The 27,899-nt window shown below is 43.5% G+C and overlaps 1 protein-coding gene across 9 annotated transcripts in view; it reads right to left on the bottom strand.

Moving 5' to 3' along the window:
* The window catches only part of LOC100642674 (dystrophin, isoforms A/C/F/G/H), a 439,133-nt gene that overhangs the window by 343,140 nt on the left and 68,094 nt on the right, over positions 1-27,899 (bottom strand). For all 9 annotated transcript variants that reach the window (XM_048406314.1, XM_048406316.1, XM_048406313.1 and 6 more), the window contains 2 exons: positions 20,279-20,490; positions 11,852-11,950 (listed from right to left, as the gene is read on the bottom strand). In XM_048406314.1, coding sequence (XP_048262271.1) covers positions 11,852-11,950; positions 20,279-20,490 — 311 coding nt within the window. The remainder of the gene's footprint in view (positions 1-11,851; positions 11,951-20,278; positions 20,491-27,899) is intronic.

Below are 27,899 nucleotides of genomic sequence, written 5' to 3'. Positions count from 1 at the left end.
GTTCGACGAACAGTTACAAACCGCGTTTCAAAACGCGTACCGCCGTTCCCTCGTTCCCTTTAATATCTAACCGCCGTAATCTGCTTGTCCGACTATGCAAATGAAAATTGACACTGCCTCGGTTTTGCCAACGCAAACGGTATTCGTTGATTTCGCGGCCCTCGCCTTCGTCCTTCGTCCGTCAGAAATGTGTACCCTGCATTGATTTTCTAATGTTCGCTTCCATATTCGTTCTTTCGTTATAGCTTACTCTCGCCATCCAGAACGCTCTGTTATCGTTTCATCTCTCGGTACCTTCGCCAACCCGCTGTCGACTACAGTTTCCGAGCGCATACTTTCCTTCAAAACAACGCGAAACTAGATCGACATTATTTTCTCCGCTGCAGAGGCTAAATAAAGCAGGCTTCGCCAAAGTACGGCGCATCGACCAAGTAACAGCGATCTCCTAACGATTCTCTCTGGCAAACTCGAGTTCCGCTCGAATAATCACGCTGGGCAAAGCCGACGTACACGTCTTTTCCTCGAATCCAATTAAACGATAATTGAAAGGAGGGAATGGGTCGAAGAGGATGCTGTCTTATCGCAAGAAGAGCCGCACTTTTATTCTCTCTTTCCGCGCAAAGAATGCTCCTCGTCCAACGGACGTAAGACAAATGATCGGTTAAAGTCGCCCTAGTCGCCTCGAATAACTTTTCCAGCTATGAAATATTTCCTCATAAGCGACGTGTCCTACGCCTGCCTTCCTAATACCGTCCATTACCAGTGTTGCGAGGTCTGAATAACCGTTGCAAAGTATGGAAACTTACTCGATCAGTTGGTGCATTATTCAGCGCAACGCTCTCGGAAACATACATACGCTGCCCCTTGATTTCTCATGCCAGGTACAAACCGGGGCACAGTGTCACGCGTGAAAAATATCGGCAAGCAATATCGCCTAACGTTTGTTCGTGACCGACGCTTGATGAAAGCAATATGGGATCTCAATGGGAAGTGGAGCAAGGACGATGTGGGAAACGTAGAACAAGCACGGCGGAAACCGTTGGTTTAATCGTATGGCTGCTCTACTGGACGAGAAACAGCCGCTCAGTGGACGCGAGTTCTAACGACAAATGCTCCTTTCTTCCATGCGTGATAATTTAAGGTTCGCAGGCGGAATGTTCTAATTAAAATAGAGAAATGTCGTGGACAGGATAGGTTATCGTGGCATAAAACGATTTCAATGAGTTTTCAGTCTTTGAACAAACCAATACCAGAAGTGGAAAATTGATTCACCATTGAAAAGACAAATATATTTCAGTATATAGAATATTTTACTATATAATAACAAATTCAGTCCGAGTTAAGTTCGTACGAAGTTCCACGTGACCTTTACGTAGGCGATGACCAGAGTCTTAACGCGTTACGAGATTTGCGTTTAGTTGCTCTAGAACACCATTGCACGATGAACTATCTACGTTTTATCTGACTAACTTGGTCTGTCTGGAAAAACATCTGACGATAGTCATTCGAGAATCACAAATCAGCAGATGACGCAACGCAGCCGATGACACGCAAGACTGTCAGAGGAAATTGAAATAGCGTAGTACACGAGGACTTTTTTCGTTGCTCCGTATAAATTATGCGAACATCGTGAACAGCAAACTTGGCCAACGTCGATCGATCATCGCACCGGCGTGACGGCTCATTTTTAATAAAAAGAGGAACCATCGTAGACCTGCATTCTGTACCGCAGGCGGAGAGGGGACGATGTCGACGTTGTACGCGTTAGTCTCGTTAATGGAAACGGCAGTGAAGCAACAGAGGAGGAACAGCCGTCGTGTACAGTCTTGTCAGCGAAAACCGGACTTAACGATATTAACAAACACCGTTCTGATCTCTGTGAATCTCGTGGAAAGCCCCGATGGTGTCCTTCCGTCGACAAAATCCTGCCGTGGCAGAAATCCGTGTACGATTACGGGGAGAACAGTCGATATGCACGCCAGCCGAGGTCACGGCCCATAATTCACCCGAGTCGATTAAATAAACCGTCGTGTCACAAATTTCACAGGTCGTAAAGATAATTCATAAACGTGTCTTGGCTGGCTATAAACGATCACCGTTTCGCTCGCAATTTACGGGCTGCAATTGCCGTAGCAGGCTTCTTTTATCAAATTTTTTTTTAATCCTGTAACGCGTCCGTATTCACAGCGTTGGTAGCAGAAATTCACGCGGATGACGAGCGATTGAGAATCGAGCGAAAAATCTGTGTTGTGCGAGAGAAAAAAGAAGAAGAAAAGAAAGAAAGCGCGTCTTTGTCACGATCTAAGCATAAGACTGTCGAAAAAAAGAGAAAGAGAATTTCGAGAGCTATCGGCGTTATTTTATCGTTAGATACAGTGCCTGTCGTACATTCTCGATCGAAACTTTCAACCAAAAACTCGAACATCGTAGTTTCTTCTTCTTTCTTCCGACTATCAAAATCTTATAGGTGTAGAGAGATTACATTCCGATCAACCTTGAATCCCGTTACATCGTTTAACCCATAAAAAGAATTCCTACGAGCGAGCAGCCAGTAAGCGCGCCAGCAGGGAGGGCTCAACAGCTTACGGATTGATCGATAATTAATGCGGCCCGAGCGTGAATTACCGTCGCCAGGAGGGGAAACGTACTAGTCGGCCTGTTTCTCTTGCAGTTTCCCTTCCTAGCGGAACTAACGATCGCAAAGTTGCGAGAATAACGAGACGTGGCTTTGAACGTGGCGTAAGAAAGTTACGTTGTAGGAGGATACGACGAGGCCGAAAAACCAGCAACACTCGTCTACGTAGACTTTTACGGTCAACGAACGAAGGAGAAGAACGAGGGAGAGAACATGCGAGCGCGAAGGGTAGAAGCCAGGTCGTGAGAAAGAGGCAGAAAGAAAACGAGAAGTTGAGGTGGAAATAAAGAAGGTGAAGAGAGGGGAGGGCGGGGCAGGCGAAAGAAAGAGGAATTACGGTGTAACAAAGAGGATATCCTTCTAACCCGGAGCTAACGTCTACAACGGGGAAGGGAGAGAAAAAAAACTCGGTGTAACCGGCATGGTTTTTGGTAAGAAGATTTTCACTGACGTCGTTAATTTTCTTTTCTATTTTTCCGGTAAAGCGGTTTGCCGAGGCTCCGTTAGAAAAGAGGGTAACGTCAAAGAGTGGTCCGGGGAACGATGTTATTGCATTGCGGCCAGTAAAGAAGCGAACGGAACACCAACGAGGAAAGAGGGAAAAAACGAAATTATCGGGCAACGGGATTCGTGGCCGTAGGATTTATCCCGGGAGAACACGACCTCGGGCCAGGGACGCGTTCCCCGAGTTCCTTCTTGGACAATATTCGCGCGAAATTCGTTTTACCCGCATCAAAGAAAACGCTGCCCTCGTTTCCGTGATAGATTCGACTTAAAACGAAACCGTCTCCGCTTTGAACATTTGGCTTGTCGATCGTCCAACATCGAATCTGCGAAAATTAGAAGGAACCAGGCAAAACCGAGACGTGGAAGAACGACGTTCCTTAGACTAGAATAAGCGTTTTAACGCGTAGAATTTTACGCATTGGTTTACATAGTAGATCTTTACGTCTCTCGGCTTTCGTATCACGTTGATAGAATGTCGTCTGTTTGACGTACGCGCTTCTAACGCAAAGTTAGTTACTTAGTTCGTAGAACCAGCTGAATGTGTAATTAGCGAGTAAAATGCGTTTCAATGTTCGTCAACGCAAACCTTTCTTTTAAACTCGTTAAAGGTAACAAACGAAATTAGAAAACCGAAGAACAAACCTCTTGAAACTTCACGCGATTACGGGGCAATGCCTGGAAACGGGAAACGCGATTTTTTAATTGCATTCATTCCTGGGGACTGAAGTAAACGACGGTCCTGAAACAAGAGAAAACAGCTGCCACTTTACGAATCGCTGGTTGATATTAAGCTCTGTAATTCTCCCGTGTTTCCTTTTACCTACTCGTCTGTCGAGGAACAACGTCGCGTAGGCAGGCCAGCAATAAATTCCCGTACCCGGCACCGTCATTAAGCCCGTTAAATGCGAGCAAATATCAGTACGCGAGACGGCTGCGATTTCGTCGTCGCGACTCATCCTTTTTCGTGTTCTTCGGCGTTCGGATGCGAGACATAAATCGTGTACTTACGTTGAATCGAAGTTGTAGAGTGTTGGTACAGCCGGAGAAACTACTCGAGCTACCTGGTCGTGGTTCCTTTCGATCCATCGCGCTTACACACACTTTGCACGCTAACGAAACGATTCCGCCTGGTTTTTTTCGGTTCCGCGCATCGTTGTGTATTCTCGGCCAGATAACGATTTTCCTCTGGTTTATTCACGCGGGCAGATTCGTTTGCAACTCCTTCGTAACTCGCACGAGTTCGTACTAGCCCCTTTAGGATCGTTGGACGAGAATCACGCGCGGTCCCATCGTTTCCGCCGTGCGTTTACGCGCCACTTTTACCGTGAACACGCGCGAATTTATCGCAATGCGTTCGAGAACGTCCTCATTGTTGTTGCTCTACCGTCTGCTCGTAAATCCACGGACGCACGAACCGTAAAATACTGTAATTCGACAGTGGACGTTAAAAAAAAAGGTCGCAAACAAAACCCACTTTCGCGATACGAAGTCTGAACGACGTGTTTACGTTCGTCTCGTATAATCTTCGATCATCGGTGTCTATATGCGACGTTTTCAAGGTAAAACGAGTGACTTGCGGTGACCGACGACGAAGAACAAGGACCTGGCCTTTTATCGTTATTTCTCGGTGTCTCGGTGGATACCTTTGTTTATTTCCTAATGTCCTGTGTTACAGGCAATTTTACGATTAGATTTGGAAATACGACAAAGCAGAGCGATTCGAATATTAGAAGGAAGAAATTCCCTTTCGCTGCGAGGGAACTGGAAATGACGAGACACGTCAAACCGCGGACTGTCAGCCAGTCAAACTGCGTGGGCCTCTGCGGGACCGGTCGAGGTAACGGATAATGCGGCTTACCGCAATGTCAAAACTTTTAAATGAATACCGACAAGACAGGCATAGAGCGATGGAAAATTGGAGGATATTCGAAGGCTGGATATCCAACCTAATGACGCAACGATAACAAGATCAATTTGAATTTCTTCCGGATAATAGATAAGTTCGAATAGTAGGTTGGACATGTAAATCTCCTCGCTATCGATATTCCATGAAACGGATATTAAGTTAATCATCCGACCGACGCTGTTCTAATCGAATTTAACCGGACAATAATTATACGATGTTCCAGATAAATTATTCTATACAGATTATCCGAGCGCGGTTTTGCGCGCGTTATCGAATCGAATCGTTTTTGATTAACCGTTTAAACGAAATGCTCTCGGATCAGGAAGTTTGATGCATGAAATTAAACGCGGATGTTAACTTGCCAGTTTATGAAAAGGAATATTCAAGCTGATTAAAAATAAATGCAAACTAGACACGATATCGCCAGATAATGAAAATGTTACAGATAACAAAATGTAATAATAAGAAATTATACTAACAATCGAGAAATAAATCGGCCAATCGGATCATCGTTTCTTTATCGGCGCGTATCCCACTGAATTTCGACCAGATAAAAAACCATTAATCATCGATAACGAGTCGAAGAACAGAGGGAGGCAAATCGATCCTTAAATCCTTTCGAACGAAATTAGAACTCGCTGTTGGGATTAAACCAATTCGTCCGCGTAATTCGATTAAAAGGAGAAAAATCATTCTTCTTTCGCGATTTAACCGCGCGACGAATAAAAACGATCGAAACAACGGGAAAATCAGCCACGATCCTTCTTATCCGGTGGAAAGGAGGCCGAGTAGGGCGGTTGCGACTCGTTTCACCGCATCCATTCACGAAGAGACGAAGAGACGAAGAAGAGCACGAGGAACAGAGCGCGGCAAAGAGGAGGAGCAGCGAGCCGGCCAGCAGGCTGTATCGATTTTCGTTTCGTTTGCTACATATTTCGTTGGCCGCATCGTCGGCGAAATTTCATTGGCGCCCTCTCGTCAAAATCACATTATCGGATTCACGCGCCGATAACTAAACTACGCGTTGCGTTGTTGCACGCCGCGCCGTGAGAAACGCAAGAGACGAGATTCGTCGGAGAGGTTCGTTAGCGATTGCCAAATTAGCGCGGCAACTTCGGTTATCCGTGGCCCCGACAATTACCACGCGAATTCCTCATTAATGCAAGTATAACGAACGCGCCGATACGAACAACTTCGTGGCCTGTTTCTTTTTCGGGTACCTGCGCCGTTCTCCATTCGTTCACCCGGTACGTATATACGGGGAATGTAAATTAATCAGAAAGACGGTTTAACGATTTCGAACAACGAGCACCGGTGCGCGTAACGATAAAGCAGTACGTTAATTTGATATTATATCGTGTAAATAGTTTACCAGCTCCGGTACACGATTGCGTCGTCGAATTAATTAAAATCGCGGTAGACTCCAACGACGAGCGTTTATTCGGAAACGATCGCGGTTTCGAAAAATCTTGAAACTGTCGGTGATTTCTGAATTTTTCTGCAGGCTGTTCAGTTCGATTCGTCGAGCAATGCAGTCTCGTTGCGATCGATCGTTGCCTCTTCGTTCACGTACTCGTCGTTCATGTAAATGCTCTTACGTTTATTAAACCAACGAACGAACGTAATCAATCTATGGAGAAACGCAAAATGGCACGGGAAATATGTTCCGAGAAAATGAACAGCTTTACGAAAGAGAGAACAGGGGACGACGAAACGTGGAACCAAATAGCACGACTGACGAATAATCAAAATTTTCCTGGTTAATAAAACATGGCCGCATGATTTTCCACCGCGAGTATTTCGATGGAAGCCCGCCGAGAAACTGACTGAAATTCGCAGCTTCATGGGCATCTGTGGTAGCTAGGAAACGGTATTATATATATACATATATACATATATTTTTATATACTTACGTACGTATGTATGTATGTATGTATGTATATGTATATGTATATGTATATGTATATGTATATGTGTGTGTGTATATGTATATATGTATCATCCTCTCTTCTATAGCTTACGGGGTATAAAGCCTACGGGGCACAAAATTCGCGTACAAAGGGTGCCGTTTAGTAAGCGCTTTAAACCATCGCCAAAACAGACGCAGCAATTTCGTTACCGAAGGGTTGGAAATTGAAAATTTGATAGGATGAAACAAAATTGCGTTTGATTCTTGCAAACAGAAAATAATTTCCAATTTTCCTCGTATCTTTTTCTGTATTTTCTATTTTTATGTTTTTGATCGAACGTAATGAAAATTTTGCTATCGCGCTCAGGATTACCCGATATTGATTTACGTATTATTTCGGATATTTTAAAAAATTTTGAACTCGCCAGAGTTTTCAATACTGCTTGTTGCTTAAGAAAAAAGAGAACCGGTATTACCAGTGGATTGGAAAGTTTTTAGCAAAAGAGAACATTCGTTATTTCCGATTTATCAAGCGCGAGGTCGAATCTATCGCTGCCATGGTACCTAATCGGATGTCGAGGGGATAAAGAAGATGCGCACTGCGCACACGCAATCCATCCTTCTATAATTGCCGAATGCTAAGACCAAATAATTCTCCTTGGAAATGTTATTTCTGAGACTTTATACGAATGATAATAAAATTAAACAAAATATATTCCATTGTGATAATTGTTCGATTATACGAGGAGTGTCAAGGTATTGTTTAAAATTCTAAAATTCCTTGTATCAACCGGAATTCTCATATTAGATTATCGTCAATGAATGTATTACTTCGTAGCGAGTCATCAAATTTCATTCGCGTGTATCCGGTTGGCAAGCAAACAGCGGAAAATATGATAAAGGCGCGATAAGGATAAAAATCCTGGGCACGTTGAATAATACAAGAGCCGGGGTAACATCGACTTGCCTGTTGTATACGCGATTCAAAGTTAGACGTCTGTGAGTACGATTCAATTTATGGAGGGACAGTGTGTTTGATTTACACGCGAAACAATTAGAACAAACGTTTCGCTCAAAGTAACTTTACTGCCTCTCGCCATACAAATTCTATTTACGTCGCGCGTCAAATTCAAGTTTATCTGTACGAACGCTTTTTGAAACTGTTGTATCACCGTGTACATCTATCGTTACGTGCCGGCCCGAAATCGACAAATTTCGCGGGTCCGAATTAAAAATCGAAAACACGCTGATCGAGTCGGTCGAAAATCCTGTCGAACTTTCACGGAATTGCACGGAATAAATAATCCATGAATAAAGAGAAATTCTTAATTTCAATTATTTCGTTTCGGTTCTTCTCTTAAAATTTTTCTTAGTTCATCGGTAGAGCAAGAAATCGATCGAGGGAGGTTGACAAATTTCGATAAAAAAAAGAAGCTAGAGTTCGATAATCAAAATTGGGAAAGGTCACTGAATTGCACAATTACTGAAAAAGGGACGAGGAATAAAACGAGAAACAGGGAAAGAGAACGCAACGAGGTGGAAAAATCGATCGAAAAAGGACCTTTGACGTTGGATTAAAAATGGGTCGCGCGTTTATGAGTATGCACACGACGACGTGAAAAATGCGATGATGCGCACGTTCCTCGCGCGATATTACTTTAACGAGGTCGAACTAAATCGAGCACTGTGACTTCAGCTCGCCAACATCCACCACGTCTGGCCTTCGTGGAAAAACTTGCCATTTCTTTGTTCGTAATCGCGAGAACGTTCTACAAAAGGAACGGCAATTAAATATCCCGTTCCAGTCTGCAACAGCTTGCAAGGAGAATTCGAGAACTTGACTCAGACGTGCGTGACGCGCGTAGAAGCGTATAGCCTCATCCGGATATCGTTTTGTTCGTGCCTCTCTCTCTCTCTCTCTCTCCCTCTCTCTTTCCCTTAAGCTCGAATCGAAATAATTCGAAAGTAATTTCAATTTAGCCGGCTCCGACTCGAGCGAGACACTAATTGCGAAAATCGTTGTGGAAGTTGGCCGGAGAAAGTTCGTCAAAACTCCGCGTAATTAGATACCGGACCGTGCTACCTCTTTAAGGAAATTTCGCCTCGACTCGGCGCGGCAAAACGACGATCTTGTAATATTGGATGGAAGGAATGTTCTTCTACTACTACGTTTGGAAAAGCAGAGAACAGGGATGGTGCAGTTACGTCACACATTACAGACATGACTAACGCGAATACCGCTGCAACTACGATGTAGAAGCGGTCCTTGTAATTTGTATAACGTAGAAAAGGATTCGAGGATATACATAGTAATTCGATGATCGCGTCTCTCTACGAAAGTAAACTAATTAGCGCGTAAAGTCGATCGTTACTGTATCAAACGACTGCGCAAACAACCGTTGTAATATTCAGCGATATACCCGACGATAATTTGCCGTTTTACTCTACAGAGACATTGATTTAATATCCAATTACAAGTTCAAATTACACGACGATTCCGACCAACTCGGTGGTTCGAGTCGCTCAAATTTTAACGCTTTCGAATTTCAACGCTGCTCTTCCAAAGTGACACAGTTACATTGACTGAAGTTCGGTGCAGCGCAACGCAGCGTAATATATGCACGAAAACGTCGACGACGCACCTCCGAACGTGCATCCAACTCGTTTTAAATGACAAATCAAAGACCATCTGCAATTTAGCCTTCGGACACTCAGAGTTTACATACACGCTCATCCCACGTTTCTATCTATCGCTGGTACTTAATTAAGATTTTTTTTTTTTAATGTAGGATAAGTAAATTATCATTTCGACGTACGAGACAATAAACGTAAAAAGTGATACGCGTACGATCACGTATTTCCTTAGAAGCCTGTGCTTCTATTCCTCGCCGGTTTAATTACTCCAGATTCGCGAATCGAATGATTTTAATTCCAGTAATCAGCACTATTCAAAGAGTGCTGATATTCCTCTATGCATTATGAAAAACCTCCGTCCCAACTCTCTGTCTATCTCTTCCTTCCTCTTCCACTCGGTGGCTCTTTCATTTCTCCATATCTTTTGCTCCGGCTTCCTCCAATCGGAAATCAATAACAACACCGCCGTAACCGACCCATTGTTTTCTACCGTCCTTGTGAAATTGTGTCCCAGCGATTCGAGTGGCGCTTTAACGAGACAAGGGCCGCCATATGATTTCAGTGGAAACCGGTTATCATTGATCAAGAATGGGACACAGGCTTTCTTTCTTTTCACGCGCAAAATCCATCGACAGATACAAAGGTAATCGAATTTCGTGGGGCCTCCGTTTCGCTCGCTTCCGAACTTTCTCAGCGCTTTCGAACTAGCGACGGAAAAATCTGAAATATCCTCGGAGTCGAGGAACAATCGCTTCCTGTCCGGCGGTGTTCTCGAATCGAGGAAAAAACGATCTGGATAAGGACAGGACGAAAGATAGAAGAAGCACTCGTTCTGGTACGAGCCTCCATTGAAGAGGAGAGCATTCGTGAAAGGACTGCCAATAAGATTTAATTAATTCCTTCAGTCGAGTTTTATCGAACACCAACCCACACCGCTTTGCTCCGAGCTGAAAAGATTACGACCGGCCATTGATACTACACAAAGCACACTTTATGGGTCCTTTCACCCTCGCTACCGTTATGGAAACGATCAATGGAACAAATAAATAGAACTCGCGGAAAGAAAACGGGGTAAGGTAACTTTGCTCCACTTGAAAACTGTTTATATTAGCAACGCGATCTTTAATGTAAAACACGGGAAATCGAACCTAGAATTTCCCTTTGCCCGCACTGCCCCTGTTTCTAGAGCCTCGGAGAAGAGGACAGTTCTTTTGAGAGACCAAACGTCACATAAATTGTAATTATCCCTTTACAAGGATAAAATTTGCATATTTGCATTGATATCGTCGAATTATTCGATCTAAAGCATTTCGAAATACCGTTTCGATATTTTACCATGGAAAAAATAATAAACAGCGAAGAAAAACAGAGAATTAATAAAAATATTAAAAAATATTTTTTCCAACGAAGCCAAAGATAAAAAAAAAATAAAAGAGGAAAATTTGCGGACGAGAGATAACGTAACAAATCAACGGACGAGTAATCAATAGTCTGAGCATAACTATTGCGCGTGAAGCAACAATGTATCGTCGACGCACAAATAGGAAGGCGTGGCAGCGTTCATTGGACCCTTAATGCCAATGCCAATGTCAGGGTTTTCCCGGTCAGTAAACCCCCAGAAACCCCCACCTTTAACCCTCGGAAAACCGAGAAAGCGCCATCGCACCCTTGCTTACAAGGATCCGTTGAAACTACCGTGCAACAATCGTCGATCGACAAACTGGGAAGAAACTCCGCGTTGATAACGCAGAGAGGTTCTCGCTTTACCCTCCAAGTACAGATAAGGGTTGAAGCTACGAAGCTGCTCGTTTACAATCCCCTCATGGATATTGCAGATCATGCCTTTGCCGACGTAGGAACTCTTAGTTCTCTGCATTCACGTGGGGTTGACACGATTGGTAAAATAATCGAGGAAGATAAAGGAGAAAAATGACATTTTTAGGTGCGATAAATCTACGATGAAATTTTTAGGAGATTTTTACACAGCTGACTATTTAGAATTTGCATTGCGATAATAATAGAATGGCTATTATAGAATTTAGATTAAGAAGAAAGATTAAACGAGTGAAGATTTTCAACGAATACACCAAGCATCGTTAAATATTTATAAACTATTTTCCAAAACTTTGAGCAAACGAAAACGAACATAAAGCTACTGGACGCCATGTAAAATGCAAGAACGGCGCGGCGCACGTACGAAGAACTTACGCATCTAAAATGAATCGTGAATTTGTCGTGCGAGCGACGATAATCTACTTACCATTTGTTTATCAAGCGCCTCCATAATTTCGCCGACATCGCCGACGACCACGGCTTGTTTTCGCAGCATCTCTTCTTCGACCGTCAACCAGTCGCGTATCTGAAACAGAGATAAGATATCATCGTTATACTTCTATTGTAATTTATTATCATTCTACTTGTCGTACCTTCAGTTTCCTACAATTAAAAATAAAAACAACCTGTTAGGTTGTATCAGAACATAAAAATCTTCTAAAAACGGTAGCTGACAAAGTTGACGAAGTTTTGTGAAATCCAAAGGTGTGATTATCAAAGTAAGCGATTATCTTAATATTTCAAAAGCTTTGAAGAGAACAATGAAACGCGTCAGCACGAAAACAAAACAGGAAGACAATTTCGATAGCGCAAGACCGATTTCTGAATTGCCGTAATTATTCCGTATGTTAATACCAATTCCGTGGAATAAAAACGGCGAATGTGACTTATCGTATTTTTTCCCAATACTCTGTATACGTTTTTAGATGAACAAGAAGGTTATTTTACCCTAGAGCGTAGAAATTCCCCGTTGGAATAAAAATATTGGAAAGTGATGGAATGGAAACGGAAAGAAGACATCGATCAGAGGGGAATGGGATGCGAACGGGATAGGACCGAATCGAGTATTTACAACCGGAAATTAGCTGGAAGTGCCTGTCCGTAAGTGGCTCGCTCAGTTTCCTGATATCAGGCAGGAGACCAGGGAAAACGTACCGATACACGGTTATTACAGCAAAAACATTAGCGCGCCACGTCTCATTGTCTTTCGGGCATTGTTCCTATAATTACGAAACATTGTCTCTGGTAACGAGATTATCATAAAACGAAAATTTCACCGCGAATACCTCGAATTTCAATAATAACAGACAATAATTTTTCTCCGTGAAAGCCAGCAGCAGCGCGCATAATTAAATATCAAGGATACACTGCTTAATTACAGTTCCATTCGGGCGAGCAATAAAAACGCTTCGATAACGCGGACGAGCCATTCGATATGCTACTACGATGTCGGAATCGGTATAGAAAACCGCGAGCTTCCAAACGCATAATTACTTTTTTGTTCCACCTCGAAAGATTTACTCCATTCGATATCTAGAAAAAATGCGACAGGAACGTTCGAAAGCTTGATATCGAATTGGATGCGCCGAGACAAAGCTGTCGTTTGGCCATACAGTTTTTCTTTGCATCGGATTAACGAATAGCTTGTACGCTTTTATCGGTACGAGAACAACAGGCATTACTCAACGTGCTCGATAGACCGTGTTATGCGTACGAAGGTTGAACGACCTGCAATGTACAATTTTCCTTCGTTAATTGTATTTTTCGTATTTATTGCGCTCTTGCTTCGTAATATCGAACCACGCTCGTGGAACGGACCGTCGTTCCAGATCGAGAAAAATGAAGTTTAATTTCCACTCGGCTTCGATGTCTCTGTAAGAACGGTTAATAAGCTTATGACGTTATTTTTCGATATTTTTAGATCAACTGTTGAAAAAGATCGCGCGACATTGCTTGTAAAGGACCCGCGAAATAATTTCTACTGCGAAAATTCTGCCGATCTGAAGGCAACGCGGACGTATCTCCATCTAAAAAGGAAACGACGTTTACGAGCCACTAAAAAGTGGACGAACAATCATAATCGACTTCGGATGCCGGGTAACGCAGCCAGGAAACGGATGTTCGAGGACAAGCAATGTTTCTGCGAGTCGTGAGCGTGTAACTTTCGGGGTAGGTCGATAAATCGCGAAAGAGATAAGCCGGAATGCTACAGGAAATTAAGGTCTCGCTCGAGTCGACATTTTCTCCCCCCTCGACCAGTCTGTCGGAGCTTCGTATCTGAGCCAGTGTCCTTCCTCTCTGGCTTTCACTTTAGCCCTCCGCTTCCACATAAAGCCGACCTGATTAAGTGCATGTTGTCGAAGAACGATCATATCTCTCATGTGGTTTTCTTCACGGCGTACTTTTTTTCCCCTTCCTTCTTGAAAAGCCTCGACGAGAGAAGCCCGATGAAAATGAAAGGCCTAGACGTCGTCCCCCGACAGTCCCGAGGGAGCACACAACCAAGGAGGGTGGAAGAATATATATGTATACACGAGCAAGAAAATATTCCTGCCAGTCCTCGTATATATGCCAGCAGACTTTTCACGCGACAGTAGATTTGATATTTGACCCGCTGAAAAATGCGCCCGGTGGAACGATGATTATCGTCGCACATACACAGTTGTACGGAATTTCAGAGCAACATGGAATTCCGAAGATGATTGACGAAGGAAACAATACGAGTAACAGCTGCAAGCTGTAGGCAAATATTTTTTTACGATTTCTTTCTTTCTTTCTTGCTTTCTTGCTTCCTTTCTTTCTTTCTTTCGTGTTGACTTCAAACATTCTTGGCTTCTTCGTCATACAGTTCACTCTTGACTAACTTTCTCTTCGGTGCACGCTTCAGAACGTTTACCACGAGCACACATCCTCGTAAAGCTAGACGAACAAAGCTGCACGTACTATACGAGGACGATTGAAATTAAATTTGCTTCGCAACAGCGATATCGTGTTTAAAATCTTCCTCCAAGTTGCTCGATCGCCGTGATGGAAACGCGTTGACGTAAAACAACGAACAACGACGATCGACGTTTCAGAAAATTTTATCCGTATTCGCGTAAGCGATAACAAGACGACAGAATTAAAAATACTGAAAGTCGAACGATCATCGTAGCTCGGCCTGACCTATATCGAGGCTCTTCCACTTGTTCCGTCCGTATCACTCGAAATAAACGAACGGCTTAATTTGAAATATAAACGCAGCTGTGCCGAATTGATACAGGGTTCGACGGATGATGAAAAATAGACAGAATCCATTTTATTCGATAGCCTTTCGATCGACCGGCCGTATTTTTCTCCAAGCGAGAAGAATTCGGAAATAATTCCCGAGGAATCGATAAGATAACGAGAAATAGTTCGCGCATTTGCAGCAGAACTGTCGGAGGATTGTTAATGGAACACGCTAAAAGATGAATCTCGAATCCTCGAGATAGCGAAGGAAACACCGGCCAACTATATCGACGGAGTATCGATATTAAATTTCTCGATGAAATTGGAATTATTTTCGCTTCGAACCGAAAGGAATCGGATCGATCGCGTTTCGTCTCTGTTTCCTTCCAACGAAACGGCCGAAACTTCCCGGCATTCGTGGCGTACTTCTGCGTGAAAAGTTCAACGACTCTTCTCCAACGTTCGAGCGCCCTTCCAACCGCATCGTTCGCCATCGTTGTTTTACTTTCTCTATGAATTGTTCTCCCGTATAAAAAAAAAAATTCCTCTCCATCCCCTGGTTGCCTTGCGTTTTTTTAGCTTCGAAATACGAACGTTTTAAAGCAACAAATAACGAGAAACGAAGGAAACAACGAAATGGCATCGAAACGAAGGTAAATCGAGGACCAGAGCGAATTTAATATAGAGGAAAGGTTGACAGGGCTTGCGCAACGTGCGAATACACGAGGGTACCATACGCGTCAAATAGGAAAACATGTCGCCGAGACGACCAAGAAGAATCTAATAAGCTAGATACCACGGCCTCCTCAAAGGAAAATGTGCTACAAAATAGTTCCTGCACCAGGAGACACAGAAACGAGGTTTTGTACGTACTACGATGGAAAGAAGCTACGGTCTAGAAACACGATGCACGACCGAGAAGGATAGAGTGGCCAGGAGGAAGCCGATGGACGAAATCCCGACGTCGATATAAAGAACACGCGTACCTCTCTATATCGCATTCTTTGTCGTGAATGGAAAATGTAGTTTAAAAACTTCGGTCTGGACAAACGTAACGCGAATAAATTGAGTCTTAAATCGAGCCCGTTTAAAAATACTGCAACCTACTTTCCTCTCGCGAGGGGTACCCTTTTGTTTGTCTTTCGTTTCTTCGTCTTTCTTTTTTCCTGGTTGCACAGAGAAACCGGTCTGAAGAGGCAATGACGGCCGAGTTAATCAATTCCGTAAGTAGCGTAGCGTGCACGAAACGAGGCCTAACACGGGGCAAAATGGAATTTCATTGGCAACTGCGATTCCTGTTCGAGTCTCGTTACCTCGAAGCCTCTCGTCGCTTTATGCAAACAGCACAATACTTGTCAGCGAGACAGCATAGCCGGAAATGGAAGAAGGGAGGTAGCTGTTATGACGTCGGACCGAGCCTCGAGTCTGACTGTTGACTCGGCAAATAGGAAAAGCGTACCATACAATCGACACAATAGACGAGCAGAGATGACAATAAAAGCTATCCGACCGAGATAATTACGAATTTTTATCTAGGCCGTTCGACTAGAAATTCGCTTATGTAAGCTGTAAAGTGTCACACGGCCATCTACACGAGGACACGCTTTCAACGAAACTGGCGCAAACGTGTCTCCATTAAGGACGCCGAGTTTCGAATTTAGAACGCTATTTTTGGAGATGCCAAGTTTCACGTGTTCGAAGAGAAAGTTTACGGCACAGAGAAGCCTAAACTTTTAACCGACCCTACCTGGATTTTCGCTTCCACTTCAGGATCGATGAAGAAATATAGAACGCGTACAGAATTTACGCAATTGGTTTCTACCGAATTAAATTTATTTCACGTACGAACATTTTACATCCGTATCTGTAGGAAGTTATCTAAGAAAATAATAAATATTAAAAAAGCAAAAGTTGTACAAAGTATCAAGATATTCCTGTTAGTCGAACGTATTTAGGAGGTTACACCCCGAACACGTAAATGACAATTGTCGAAGCGACGCGACACATTTACATGAGATAAAGGAAGAAATGCGCGAGCGTGCAAAGTACCCTCAACAGGCGGCAACAATATAGCACGCGGTACGAGTTAAAAGGAGCTTGATAAATCGGTACATGGATCGTTGCACAAAGGAACCTCACAAAAGGACAAGGGAGGATGACGGTAAGGGCGAAGGAATTGCGCCGAAAATGAAGTAAATAGAAACGATACCTGTGTTTTAGTATGTTAATGCGCTCCTTATAAACAGGGGCTGTCAAATACTGTCTCTCAAAGACAGTATTTCTTCAAACGTGGTGAAAAATCTATCGTACAAGCTTTAAACAAAGTGTTAAAATATATTGCGAAAAGGCACGATAAAGATACGAGTGAAAAGTGAAGGGAGACTTTTACACAGACGCGTTGTTTGATCAGGATGGTTATTAAAGTCACGATAGAAGATCTGTCCAAAAGAAACGCTCTTTATTGCCTCGAAACAAAATGTGAGAAAAGTAGTTCCGTCACTCAACTGGCGAACAATATTTTAACAAGTCGCCCGAAGCAACTTCATTGTTTGCAGACAGGCAAACTTCTCGAAGAATACGTTTTGTACAAATAGAATCCAAACGCTGCCAGTAGCACAAACACGTAATAAAGCCGACGGACCTGGCTATCGTACAACGTGGCGCGACTGACGAACGAAAATTTCATAATGGAGAGATATGAAATTCGGTTGAAAGAGGAGCGGTCTTTTCCAGCACAGGGAATCTGATTAAAAAAAAAAAAAAAAAAAAAAAAAGTGGAAGTAGAAAAGAAAGAAAGACGATGGAAAAAGAAACGAAGAGAAGGAAAATGGAGATTATAAGAGAAGGTCGTGTCGAGGAAATTTCGGACATCCTGTCGGAGCAGCCACTTCGATAAGACGTTCCAGATTCGAGTATGGGACGAATGAAGATCAGGGCGCCGCGAAGGCAGAGAAACGGGAGAGTAACTCGATAAAATTGACCGAGTTATACGGCTGCACGAGCGGTTCGGCGCTCCTCTGCGCCGTCTCCGCGCTGTCCACCGGCGTCACACAAATCTAATTCCTGTCCCTGATAACCGAACTCATGCCGACCGTGGCAGAATATTCCGCCAGAATCGTGCTCCTTCGAAATTTTTCGCTGTCGGCATATTTCAGACGCAGCTATTCCCGACTACGTAAGACTACGTAGGTGGAAACGTTCGACGCAACAAATAATCGTAGCTGATGCTGCGAGAACCAGCGAGATTTCTTCGAGACACGAGACAAATAGACAAATTCGTCGTTTACTTCTTTCGAGATCGTGGAATTGGGGAAGAAAGCTACTTTCCACTCTAGCAGCCAAACTAAATTCTCTGTTGCTTTTTCCACTTGAACTATCTAAAACTGTGACTTTTGTTCATAACTTGAGCGGCATATTAATACGTTTATAAAAATTTGATACGGTAAGCGTTCAGATATTTTCGTGCTGCTTCTATTAATTAGTAATTTGAATTTAACGTTACAGCTATGAATAACGATATGCTTTGCTTTATTAAAATTTTCTACGATGATAGAATTCCTAAATTCCTGTTTTCTATCAAAAGCAGCGATTCTAAACTTTTGACCAGTAGAGTGCATATGGGTACAGGTTTTTTAATATTTCCTAAAAGTACATATCTGTATTCAAAAACACGGATGTTTCGGGGTAAGCAGTCGAAACGCACGATTAAAATCACACACCGTGAGATTTTTGTTTACTCGGAACGCGTTTCCACTCGAATGGAAATCAATCGGCGTCCGAGCAACGAATATCGAAAGGAGAATTAATTTCAGCGACTCGTTCCGCTATCCAGTTAGACTGACCCTCCAACTTTGAGAAGCATGGAACGCGCGTTACCCCTTATTTCTGCGAGCAGATTGCCCGTTGCCACGGCGTATGAATTTAAATGTCCCCGACCGAGCCAGTACCGTTAGTTGCCCGACTCGAATTCCACCGCAACGTCCGTGTGTGTGCCTTCGCGAAACGCGCATCCAAAGGGCCGCATTCGCGATTTTAAATAACGTTTGTCTCTAAACGCGTCAACTCCAACAACATTACCGTACGTTCCCATTAGAAACATCTCTTTAATCGTTCTATTAGGTTGATGAGTACGAAACGTCATATTTTTTTACTTTTTTTCTTTTTTTCAAATAAGATTTAAACGTAATTTCTACGAAGCTCTATATCGCTTGATCCCGACGATTTCTACGCACGTTCGATGCACTTTTCTAATCGCTAACTGGCTTCATTATAGTAGACCTATGAAAATTAGCGAATCTGGAATAAATCGAATGGAATAGAAAAGATATAACATAATAATATATAATACAAGTCTCGAAAAATGTAACTCTTTTTAATCTTTAACTTTTCCCAAATGATAAATTTATGTTCCCATGCCAGTTTTTGCAATCGTAAATTCAAACTTTGGTCAAACGATATTTCATACGCACGGTAGAAATAGTAGAAATTAAGATAAAACCGGTGTACCTAAAGGGAAAGAAGGTGTACCAAAATGAAAGAAAAGTTAAATTCCATAAAGTATCGTTAAGAAGATCGGAAGAAACGTAAGGAAGACAACGGAACTCGTGGAAATTTAGAGTTTTTGTGCAAGTGGTACCCTTGCGCACCCTCAGGCACGTCCATCCGTTACGTTGCTATATTCTCATCACTCTCTTTCCACGTAATTTATGAGTTTTAATTAGCCAAGATGCCCGAGGCTACACCGACTCCTGGCATTATCGTAACTAACCTTACCACCGTCGTATCACTGTTACACCGGGAAACTCACCCCTAAAGTTGTTCCGTACTCGTCATCAACGAAAACGACCAAGCCATCGTTAAGATCGTGCTTCGCGCGACAACATATCGAATTAAACGTGAAACTGGTACGTTACGCGAATTAGAACGGTCGATTCTTTTCCTTTCGACGGTCAGCGAACGATATCGATTCACGGCGATTATTAGCCAGGTTAATGGGCAACATATTTCTTTGGACGTTATCGTTCCGATCCTGTGGGGCAGGAGACGGTGTCCCTTTGTTCCGCGATACAGCCTGTTGCTCCACGCTATTTACAAGGGGTAGTTATCGTTTTACGCGGCGAATTTTCGAAAATTTTCCACCCTCCTCGATCCACGTCTAAACGAGTGCCGTATAAATATCGCGGACGCTTACGAGCACATGAAAATCTTATCGACGATTCGATGTTTTAAAGAGAACGTTACGTAATAGTTGTTATCACCGAGAAGCGATTTATCGTCTGTATCATCGGTCGGCTAGAAACTGTTACTCAGAAGCTTATATATGGCTAATATATATTTTCTTCTCGTGTATGGAGCTTCGTTATATAGTTCGTCGTATAATATATTTCATATAAAACGAAACGAAGGATAGAAAAATGTAAGACAAAGCATTCTTCGAAGTAAGAACGAGTCTTTCGGTAAATGAAATTACGTTTTGCCATGTATCTACCATGTAATTCTTTTTCGTCGCGAAGGAAACAGAATTTTCTCGGTTATCTAGTGAGAAAAAGTGAAATATTTGCTGTTTCGGGTATGGAATGTTTTGTATCAAATCAGTCACCCTAAATGTGTATTGCTACGTGAATAATTAGGATTAAAGTCTTACCTGCAGCACCGATTTGTCAAAGCCGGCTACAAGGGCGGAGGGTGAGGAAGAAGGCGAAGGCGAGGACGAGGGCGAGGTGGTATAGACCGAAGGACTAGTGGCAGTAACGGGGGTCGAGGGTGTCGAGGGGGCAGGGGAAGGTGTCAACCCCCGAGGGCCCCCTGCAGTTGCACCCGATGCCCCCGGTGCAGTTCCTGCAGTTTTTTCCACTTCTGTAACAGAAAAACCAAAAGTACATTAAGTAAGTCCCATTAAGTACAAAATAAAATACGATATAAAAGTTTAAGAAACGATAATTTTCTCTCTACGTAATTTACCGTTTGATATTAACAATATATATCGATTAACCTAATCGTTAATCAATCATAATTAACGATATCAAGAGTAAACCGAATTGACGATTTCTCGAAAAACAATAAATCATCTGTAAATTAATAGCGAGGCTCTTGGACGGCCGAATGAAAACATCGAGGAACGTACAACATCGAAAACCGCGGAAAAGTGAAAACCGATATAAACGAGCCACCAAGAACTATCCCACCGAACGACTACGAAGTCGTCGATTCCAATACAATCAGCTTTGGTTTCGAAATCATATCTCGCGATCCAATCCACGTCGTACCGACGCTATGCGATCTAGACTGCTCGTCCATTGTCCAAATCACTCTCCTACATTGCGGTATAAAAATTCACTCAGTTCTCGATCCCACGCTACTCCTACGAAATACTTATGTAGAGGTTTAACCGCTTATGGATAGTGCGAAATAATGAGAGCAAATTATTGCTGTCACAGCTCGTTATATGTATTTCGAATAATTAAATAGACATACATACACTTGATATAAGCATTGCGGAGATACCCGTTAGAGCTGTTGATTTCTATGAATACTCGCTCGATACCGTACTATATTCTAGTCGTCCGCGAACGTGTCTGTTCATTTATACTGGTCGGGGGAGAATCGGAAAATTCGAATTTGTCCTAACCCGACGTTTACATTACTTGAATTCTAACGGTCTTAATACTCCAGGATAAAACAACAAGATGATTCGATTTGCTTCTAAATCATGTGCCGCTACACTTACATGCACGGCTGTAATAATAAAATCGCGTAATAAAGTTTGTGCAAGTCTTTGACCATTAATCTGAGGCTATTCGCGGCCAATCGATATTTTCGTCAAGCAGTATCGATATCCGCCACGCGAATTCCACGTAGCACTCGGGGCCGGTCTCGCGCGTGAATTATACCGGAGCTAGACGTATTAAAAACCATCGTGACCCATTTCGTCGATCGTGACGGGAGACTGGATTCGGCTGGACCGGCGCCACAGTAAGAAAACTTGTAATTTTCCGGTCGGCCGGCGACATTGTATTCTTTCTCACGCGCGGCAATAGATAATAGGAACGAAAGAGGGAGCGAAACTCGGGGCCTGCAGGAAGTCGAAACGAAACTCGGTTTCGAAGCACGTACCCGGACCGAAGGTACGGTCAATTCATTGAATAGGAAAGTAACTTTCATAGTTTATAAGTTTACCCTCCGAACTCACTTCGGATCGAGTTAGCGGGAAGACGCGAGAAAGGAAGCAAGAGAGAGGAGAAAAGGGGAGACAGAGTTCGCGTCAGGATCTCGAGCGAAGATTCTTCGAAGATGCGTTTAATATGCTCGGCTCTAATGTAATTGAAAACTTTCGTTGGATTCGTTTTCGTGGCGGTCGATTTGCAACGCCCGCTTCGCGCAACTTGAAAGCTCCTTCGAAATTCCATAAATTACTGTCCTCGTGATCGAAACGGTTGAAAATATTTCCGTTCCGCTTGCGTCCCACTTTCAGTGGAATAACATTTCAAGAGCCGGTCCAATTAGACGAATCTTCCAATGGTGGCCAGCAGTTCCCTTCGTTTGTTATCTTCCGCGAAATTTTCTCGCTAATAATTTCGCCGCACCTCCTCGCTCAGTTTTAGACGTACGTATAGTCGCGGTCGGAACGGAATGCAATGGCATTAAACTCAGAGTAATGAGAATAAATCGAGCAGCAAACCAGCCTCCTGATACCGCTTTATTGCCGCCCGCTTCGGTCGCAAAACTTCAAGAAATCGCTTTCCCGTGTCTACGGTTTTCGTAGATGGGCCTCGCGTTCAACCGAATTAATTTCGTCAACCAACATACTTTGAAGGAGCACTCGGTTAAGTATGACGTTTCTCGCTTTGTACGCAGATAACTAGACAATTATAGTTGCACAAGGTGTTCGTTTTCTGTCGTCGAAAAATGTCACGCTCAAGGTAAGCGTAAAATAATTATCGCTTTAAATGTTAAAAGCCTTCTTGTTCGTTGAAAAGAGGACGAAATTGGCACATAAATATTCCAAGTCGGTAACAGGATTAAACTCGAGAAACACAATGAATTCGGCAATTTAATCGAGAAAGAAAAATTACCGCACGGATGCAAGCTGGAACAAAAGGTTTAGAGAGGCTGATAAGAACCTGCGAGTATCGAGTGAACATGGTTCTAAACGTACACTGAAATAACCAAGAGATAAAAGATCACCTTAAAGATTCGTTGTACGAGAAAGATACGACTTTTCTGTTCTCGATTACGGTAGATATCAAAACGTTTAAGGCTTTTGCAGAGGATCTCGAACGCGACTGATACGCGAAAATATGCCTCTGGAGATCGTAAATTACGCACCGGAGTTGGTCGGAATCCACTTTTGCAAAAGCCGTTATATTTTTATTCGCCGGGCTCTCGTATTACCCGACAGTCCCATGACATTATCTTAACAACCGAGGGAGAGGGCAAGTTTTATTGCTGAATTTCGTTACGTTCTTGCCTGCAGTCGGCAACAGAAGCCGGAGAAGATGGAGGGAAGCTTAAGGGTCGAGACGAACGACAGAAACTCGTTTGCTCGCGTAATTACTCATGAGCCATAGAACTTTCACGGACGAAGAAATATTTCTCAAGCGACGGTATCTTAATGTATTCGTCAAAACGTTACTTTCTTTCGTTTAAGCGACCAAAGAGCGACGTCCGTTCCTCGCGGTATTGCCAACAGGTTAATCGCGAAACAAAATCCTCACCCCGAGACTCCGTCCCTTCTCCTTTTTTAATTTTTCGCTGAAACGAAGATCGAATTCGTCTTACCACCTCGAATTCCTGGCCGAGAGTCAAATATTTGCCGATAATTTATTTCAGTTTACGAAAACTTTTGCAACGCCTGCCGCGGATATTCCCAAGCTCTTTGATAAAAACTTTGATAAAAAGGATGAAGATTAACGAATAATTGAAGAAACAGACGAACGAAATCTACTTTATACCCAGGATTTTAGAAATCTCGACCGATTAGAACAAAAATAACATAATACGAAAAATAGATGTATGTCGTTGTTCTGTCTCGACAAAAGTCAATAATAGTCCGTTTTATTGAGAACATCTTGCATGCTTCTAGCAATTGCAGAAACACGAAATCCGAATGCAGCAATATCGACGATTTTGGAATCTGCAGTTAGAGGTTAACGCGCGTCATAAATTTATAATCCGAACGTTAAATTTCCTATTACCATATATATTCTCTCGATATCTTTCCACGGTATACCCAGCTCGGTAACAGCACTGGACCACTCCGCATAATCGTACGTATTCTGCGTCGTTACTCGTTCGAATGCATCCGATTGATTAATAAATTCGTCTGGTAAAAAGCGTCAAATTGCGATTAAAACATCGTAGACTCGAGCAACAACTCGCTCGTACGTAGGTGTCAGACATAGTTATTCCTGACGCGGAGGTTAAACAGCGAAATTAACGACGGACCAATGTCGTGCGATTTATGGGGTAACGCGGAAACTCCATGATGCACTGCACGTCCGTATTTGCGTGCGTGCACCTGTACCCCGCGCTTTCTCTCCGCCCTTGGACGAGAGACGAACTTCCTGCGAAGCGCCAGCAAGACAGAAGAGAGAGACTCGCCGTGTACAAACCTCCAAGTATACCTCCAAGTATACCTCGAACTTGCGTCATAAGTTCGTACCACTAAGTCCTTTTCGCATTCCGAAGTTGGATAGTCGTTGAACTAGTCGCGCTACTTGAGTTACACGCTAAATACATAATAACGATGCTCGCGTAAAGTCTGCGCACCACCTCTCGTTTCCATCCCTACACGGCCCGTAGTCCCGTTAGATTATGCTAATCGAGAAGGAAATCCCGCTACACCAGAAAGAAACGGAACGCGCGAACGCCGTTTAAAATTCTCCTCGCCTTTTGTTCTTTAGGGGCTTTAGCGGCTGACGCGTACACTCATACGTGACTCGTATCGCAAGATGATATTTTTTCCTCTGCGCGAAATGAAGCGGAAAAAAATTCGCTTGCGCGAGAAATGTCGTGTGTACGTACGTGCGGAGCGTGTGTTACGCTCTTCGATAGAATAAATCAAATACCACCCCCATGGGGAACATTTGTCATGCGAGGGATCTGTTTGACTGGCGTTAGTCTTGCGAATCGGGAATAGTTTGGGGTTGTGGAATCTCAAGTAGTTCGAGCCGATTTCTATCCGATCTATCCAATTAGGGAACGTCGTGTAGTAATCGTATCTTGTCAAAACACGAGACAAGATGGAATATTTTACATACGATATTCGTTACGAGACCACACGCCCTTCCCCTTTAATTCGGAATCTGTAACGCGAGGGACTGGTCCACGAAACGCTACTGAAAGCGAGGGTGTCTTTCTGAAGAGGACATTCGTAACACTTGTCGCCGCAGCAGCTGCCAACAGGGAGTTATTGCTCTCTCGTAACAACGGCGACAAGGGTGGAACTTTTCCAACTGGTGTACCGTCAACGGGAATCAGACGCCTGGCCAACGGTGGTCTTTGAAAACACGTCAGCTCTTTATCAAAGCTAACAAGAAGCGTCGACTGCCGCGTCGCACCTAACCGAGTGGCTGTCGCACAAAAAAATCCATCTTCCTGCGTGGATGCGGCGCCGTATGCTCATAGATACAACCGCAACTTCCGACCAACTACGTGATTTCGTACATACGATCGAGTAAACCACGCAACAAGGAAACGTTCTTCCAATCTCCTCGATTATCTCGTTGTCAAAAAATTACCATCGTGATATCACGCGCTTCTTCCGACATTTACGTTAATTCAAACTTACGTTCCTCGAATTTTCCATCCTATTACGCAAACATGAAATGATCGAACGCAGACGACAACGTTTCGAAACTAAAGAGAACGATCTGGACAGCGTTCGACGCCATCCTCTGGACGCTATTTGTAACAACAGAAAGACTGGTGCGACGCGCGATTTATCCGCGCGTACGAGGAGCACCGTGGAGAAGACGAACTGTAGCTCGGTGGCTGAACAAACACGAAAAACAGAGACGAGAGAAAGAATCGGGAAAGGTAAAAGGCGAGAGAGAAAGGTAGGAAAAGAGAGGCAGAAATCCCTTGTTAGCGGCTGCTAGGTCCGCCGGGATAAGTGCCGTGGGGTGGTACATGGTGAAAAATAGGACGAATTTGCAGCGAGAAACATCAATTCTCGCTGGCAGTAGTCTTATTCCGTCGAGGAGGCCCAGCCGGAAGAATCGACCGGAGAAAGCGACCAAAGTACTTGAAGCTCGCTTTCTGGTGAAAAATAGGAAAAACCGAGCCGCGAGCTTAACTCGACCGTCCGTTCGTCTATCCATCTGTCCACCAATGGGGGATAAGTGATGCGACAGCAGAGCCCGGGAACCAGAGGAACGAACCTTGACGAGAACACAGAGACAGAGAGTCACGAGGTTTCCCAGGATAAGCAAGGTAAAGAATAGTTGGAGAAAATGGCGATAGTCGATGAATGAGAGTGATAGATTGCGCGACGCCATCGACCGACACTCTTCCACCAATGGCCAGCTCGACCATCGTGCTCCGCAAACGGGAACCCAATCGTTCGACAATCTCGACTTCCGTTTCGCTAAACGCGACAACCCTCGTATTCAACGCGCGCCCCAGCTGTTTGTTTGCTTCCAAAGACTTTCATATTCGGTTTTAGTCGCCATATCGTAGTTGGGGAATATTTTATTTTTCAGGTATACAGCGTTATACAACCAGAGAGGTAAGTTACAATTATTATTATTGTAAGCTACAATTACAAAATATAATTCTTGTTATAAGAACACGTGGATATAAGATTTCGATTGCTCAGAAGCCATACTGATGTACTCTATAAATCGAAGAACAAAGAAAAATGGCTAAAAACGCTGTTTTTTCTTCTATCTTGGAACTTGCCATTATTTGTGCTGTTTTCTTACATCACCATAGTCGTAATAAACACAAAGGTGTACGAACGATATCGTGTTTGCTGTAGGGGAGAAAATTGATTAAACGTAACATATATGAAGGCCAAAGAAGCGTAAATGCGAAAGGAGGAAAGGACGAGGGAGAGAACGGGATCGTAATGAAATTCGAAGAATGAAAGTACAAATGTGTTAATTATCGTACGTGATTGTAAAGAGGAAAGAGTTTGAACGATAGAGGGAGCGAAAGAATTGGAAAGAAAAAAAGAAGTCGAAGCTATTTCGAGGCAGCCAGCGTATCCGGTGTTCGCGTTTGAGTCGCTATTAAGCGGCGAAGAAAACCAAGCGGAAAATCGAATGAAGGCTCAGCGGCGGGAACGCGTCGTTGCCGTCTAAAAATTAACGCGTTTAATTCCCAGCGTCGGCGATAGAGTCGATCCGTGTATTTCACAGAGAACGGACCGGTGAAAAAATAGCGGCGGGAAAAAATTTTCAAAATATTTTACAACGATAAATCACGACGAATTCGCGTGGCGTGGCGAGGCAACACCTGTCACGCCGTTATGAAGTCTGTATTTTAATCGGCAGAGAAGGTTTATACGTCGGACATCATCCTGATGAAGCCAACACGGGACAAGAAACGTATATCGAAATTCGGCCAACAACTAATCGCGCGAGACGCAGATCGCTTCCGTTAAAACGTTCCAGATATTTATTCGAATTTTTCAATGACGAACAACGAACGATAAATCACGAGGTGATCGATCGGAAGAGAACCAACAACGAGAACGTAGTCCGATTTTATGCACCACCACCGGTTGAAAAGTGATACACGCATCGACGAACGGTTCAACCCTGGCTATTGTATGACCATTAACGAATCAAAGTAATTAGCTAGACGCGTATTGTGCGTCGTGAACGTCGAACAAAGCTCGTAAATCGTACCGCGCTGAAAAGCGCGATGCATTGCCGTGGCCCGTAACCGTTCAGCCAGACAAATCGCCGTCAATAAAACAAATAGATATCCGTCGACGATGCGAATGTAAATGAATCGATAAAATCATGACGAACGAGGACAGGCAGGACAGGATTAAAAGATTTCCGTGGATAAACCGAGAGGCGAAAGCTCTTCTCCGCGTGTCCGCAACAACAAGCAGCCGTAGCTAGAAACTGTGGCCGGACCGTGAATTAAAATAAAGCGTCCGCACGCTTCCTACCAAGAATACCAACTTCACGGAAGCTTAAAACTTCGGCTTGCCGTTAATGCTTGCCCTCGTTTCCCGTGATTTTCAGTAAAACTCTCTCGTAACGTCGAGTAAATCTTCCGACGGATTCCCGTTACGACGAGCTCGTTCT

Source organism: Bombus terrestris, chromosome 1 (genome assembly GCF_910591885.1).
Source record: "Bombus terrestris chromosome 1, iyBomTerr1.2, whole genome shotgun sequence".
Lineage (NCBI taxonomy): Eukaryota > Metazoa > Arthropoda > Insecta > Hymenoptera > Apidae > Bombus > Bombus terrestris.
The sequence above is the reverse complement of the archived record's forward strand: the minus strand, read 5'-3'. Positions and strand labels throughout refer to the sequence as shown.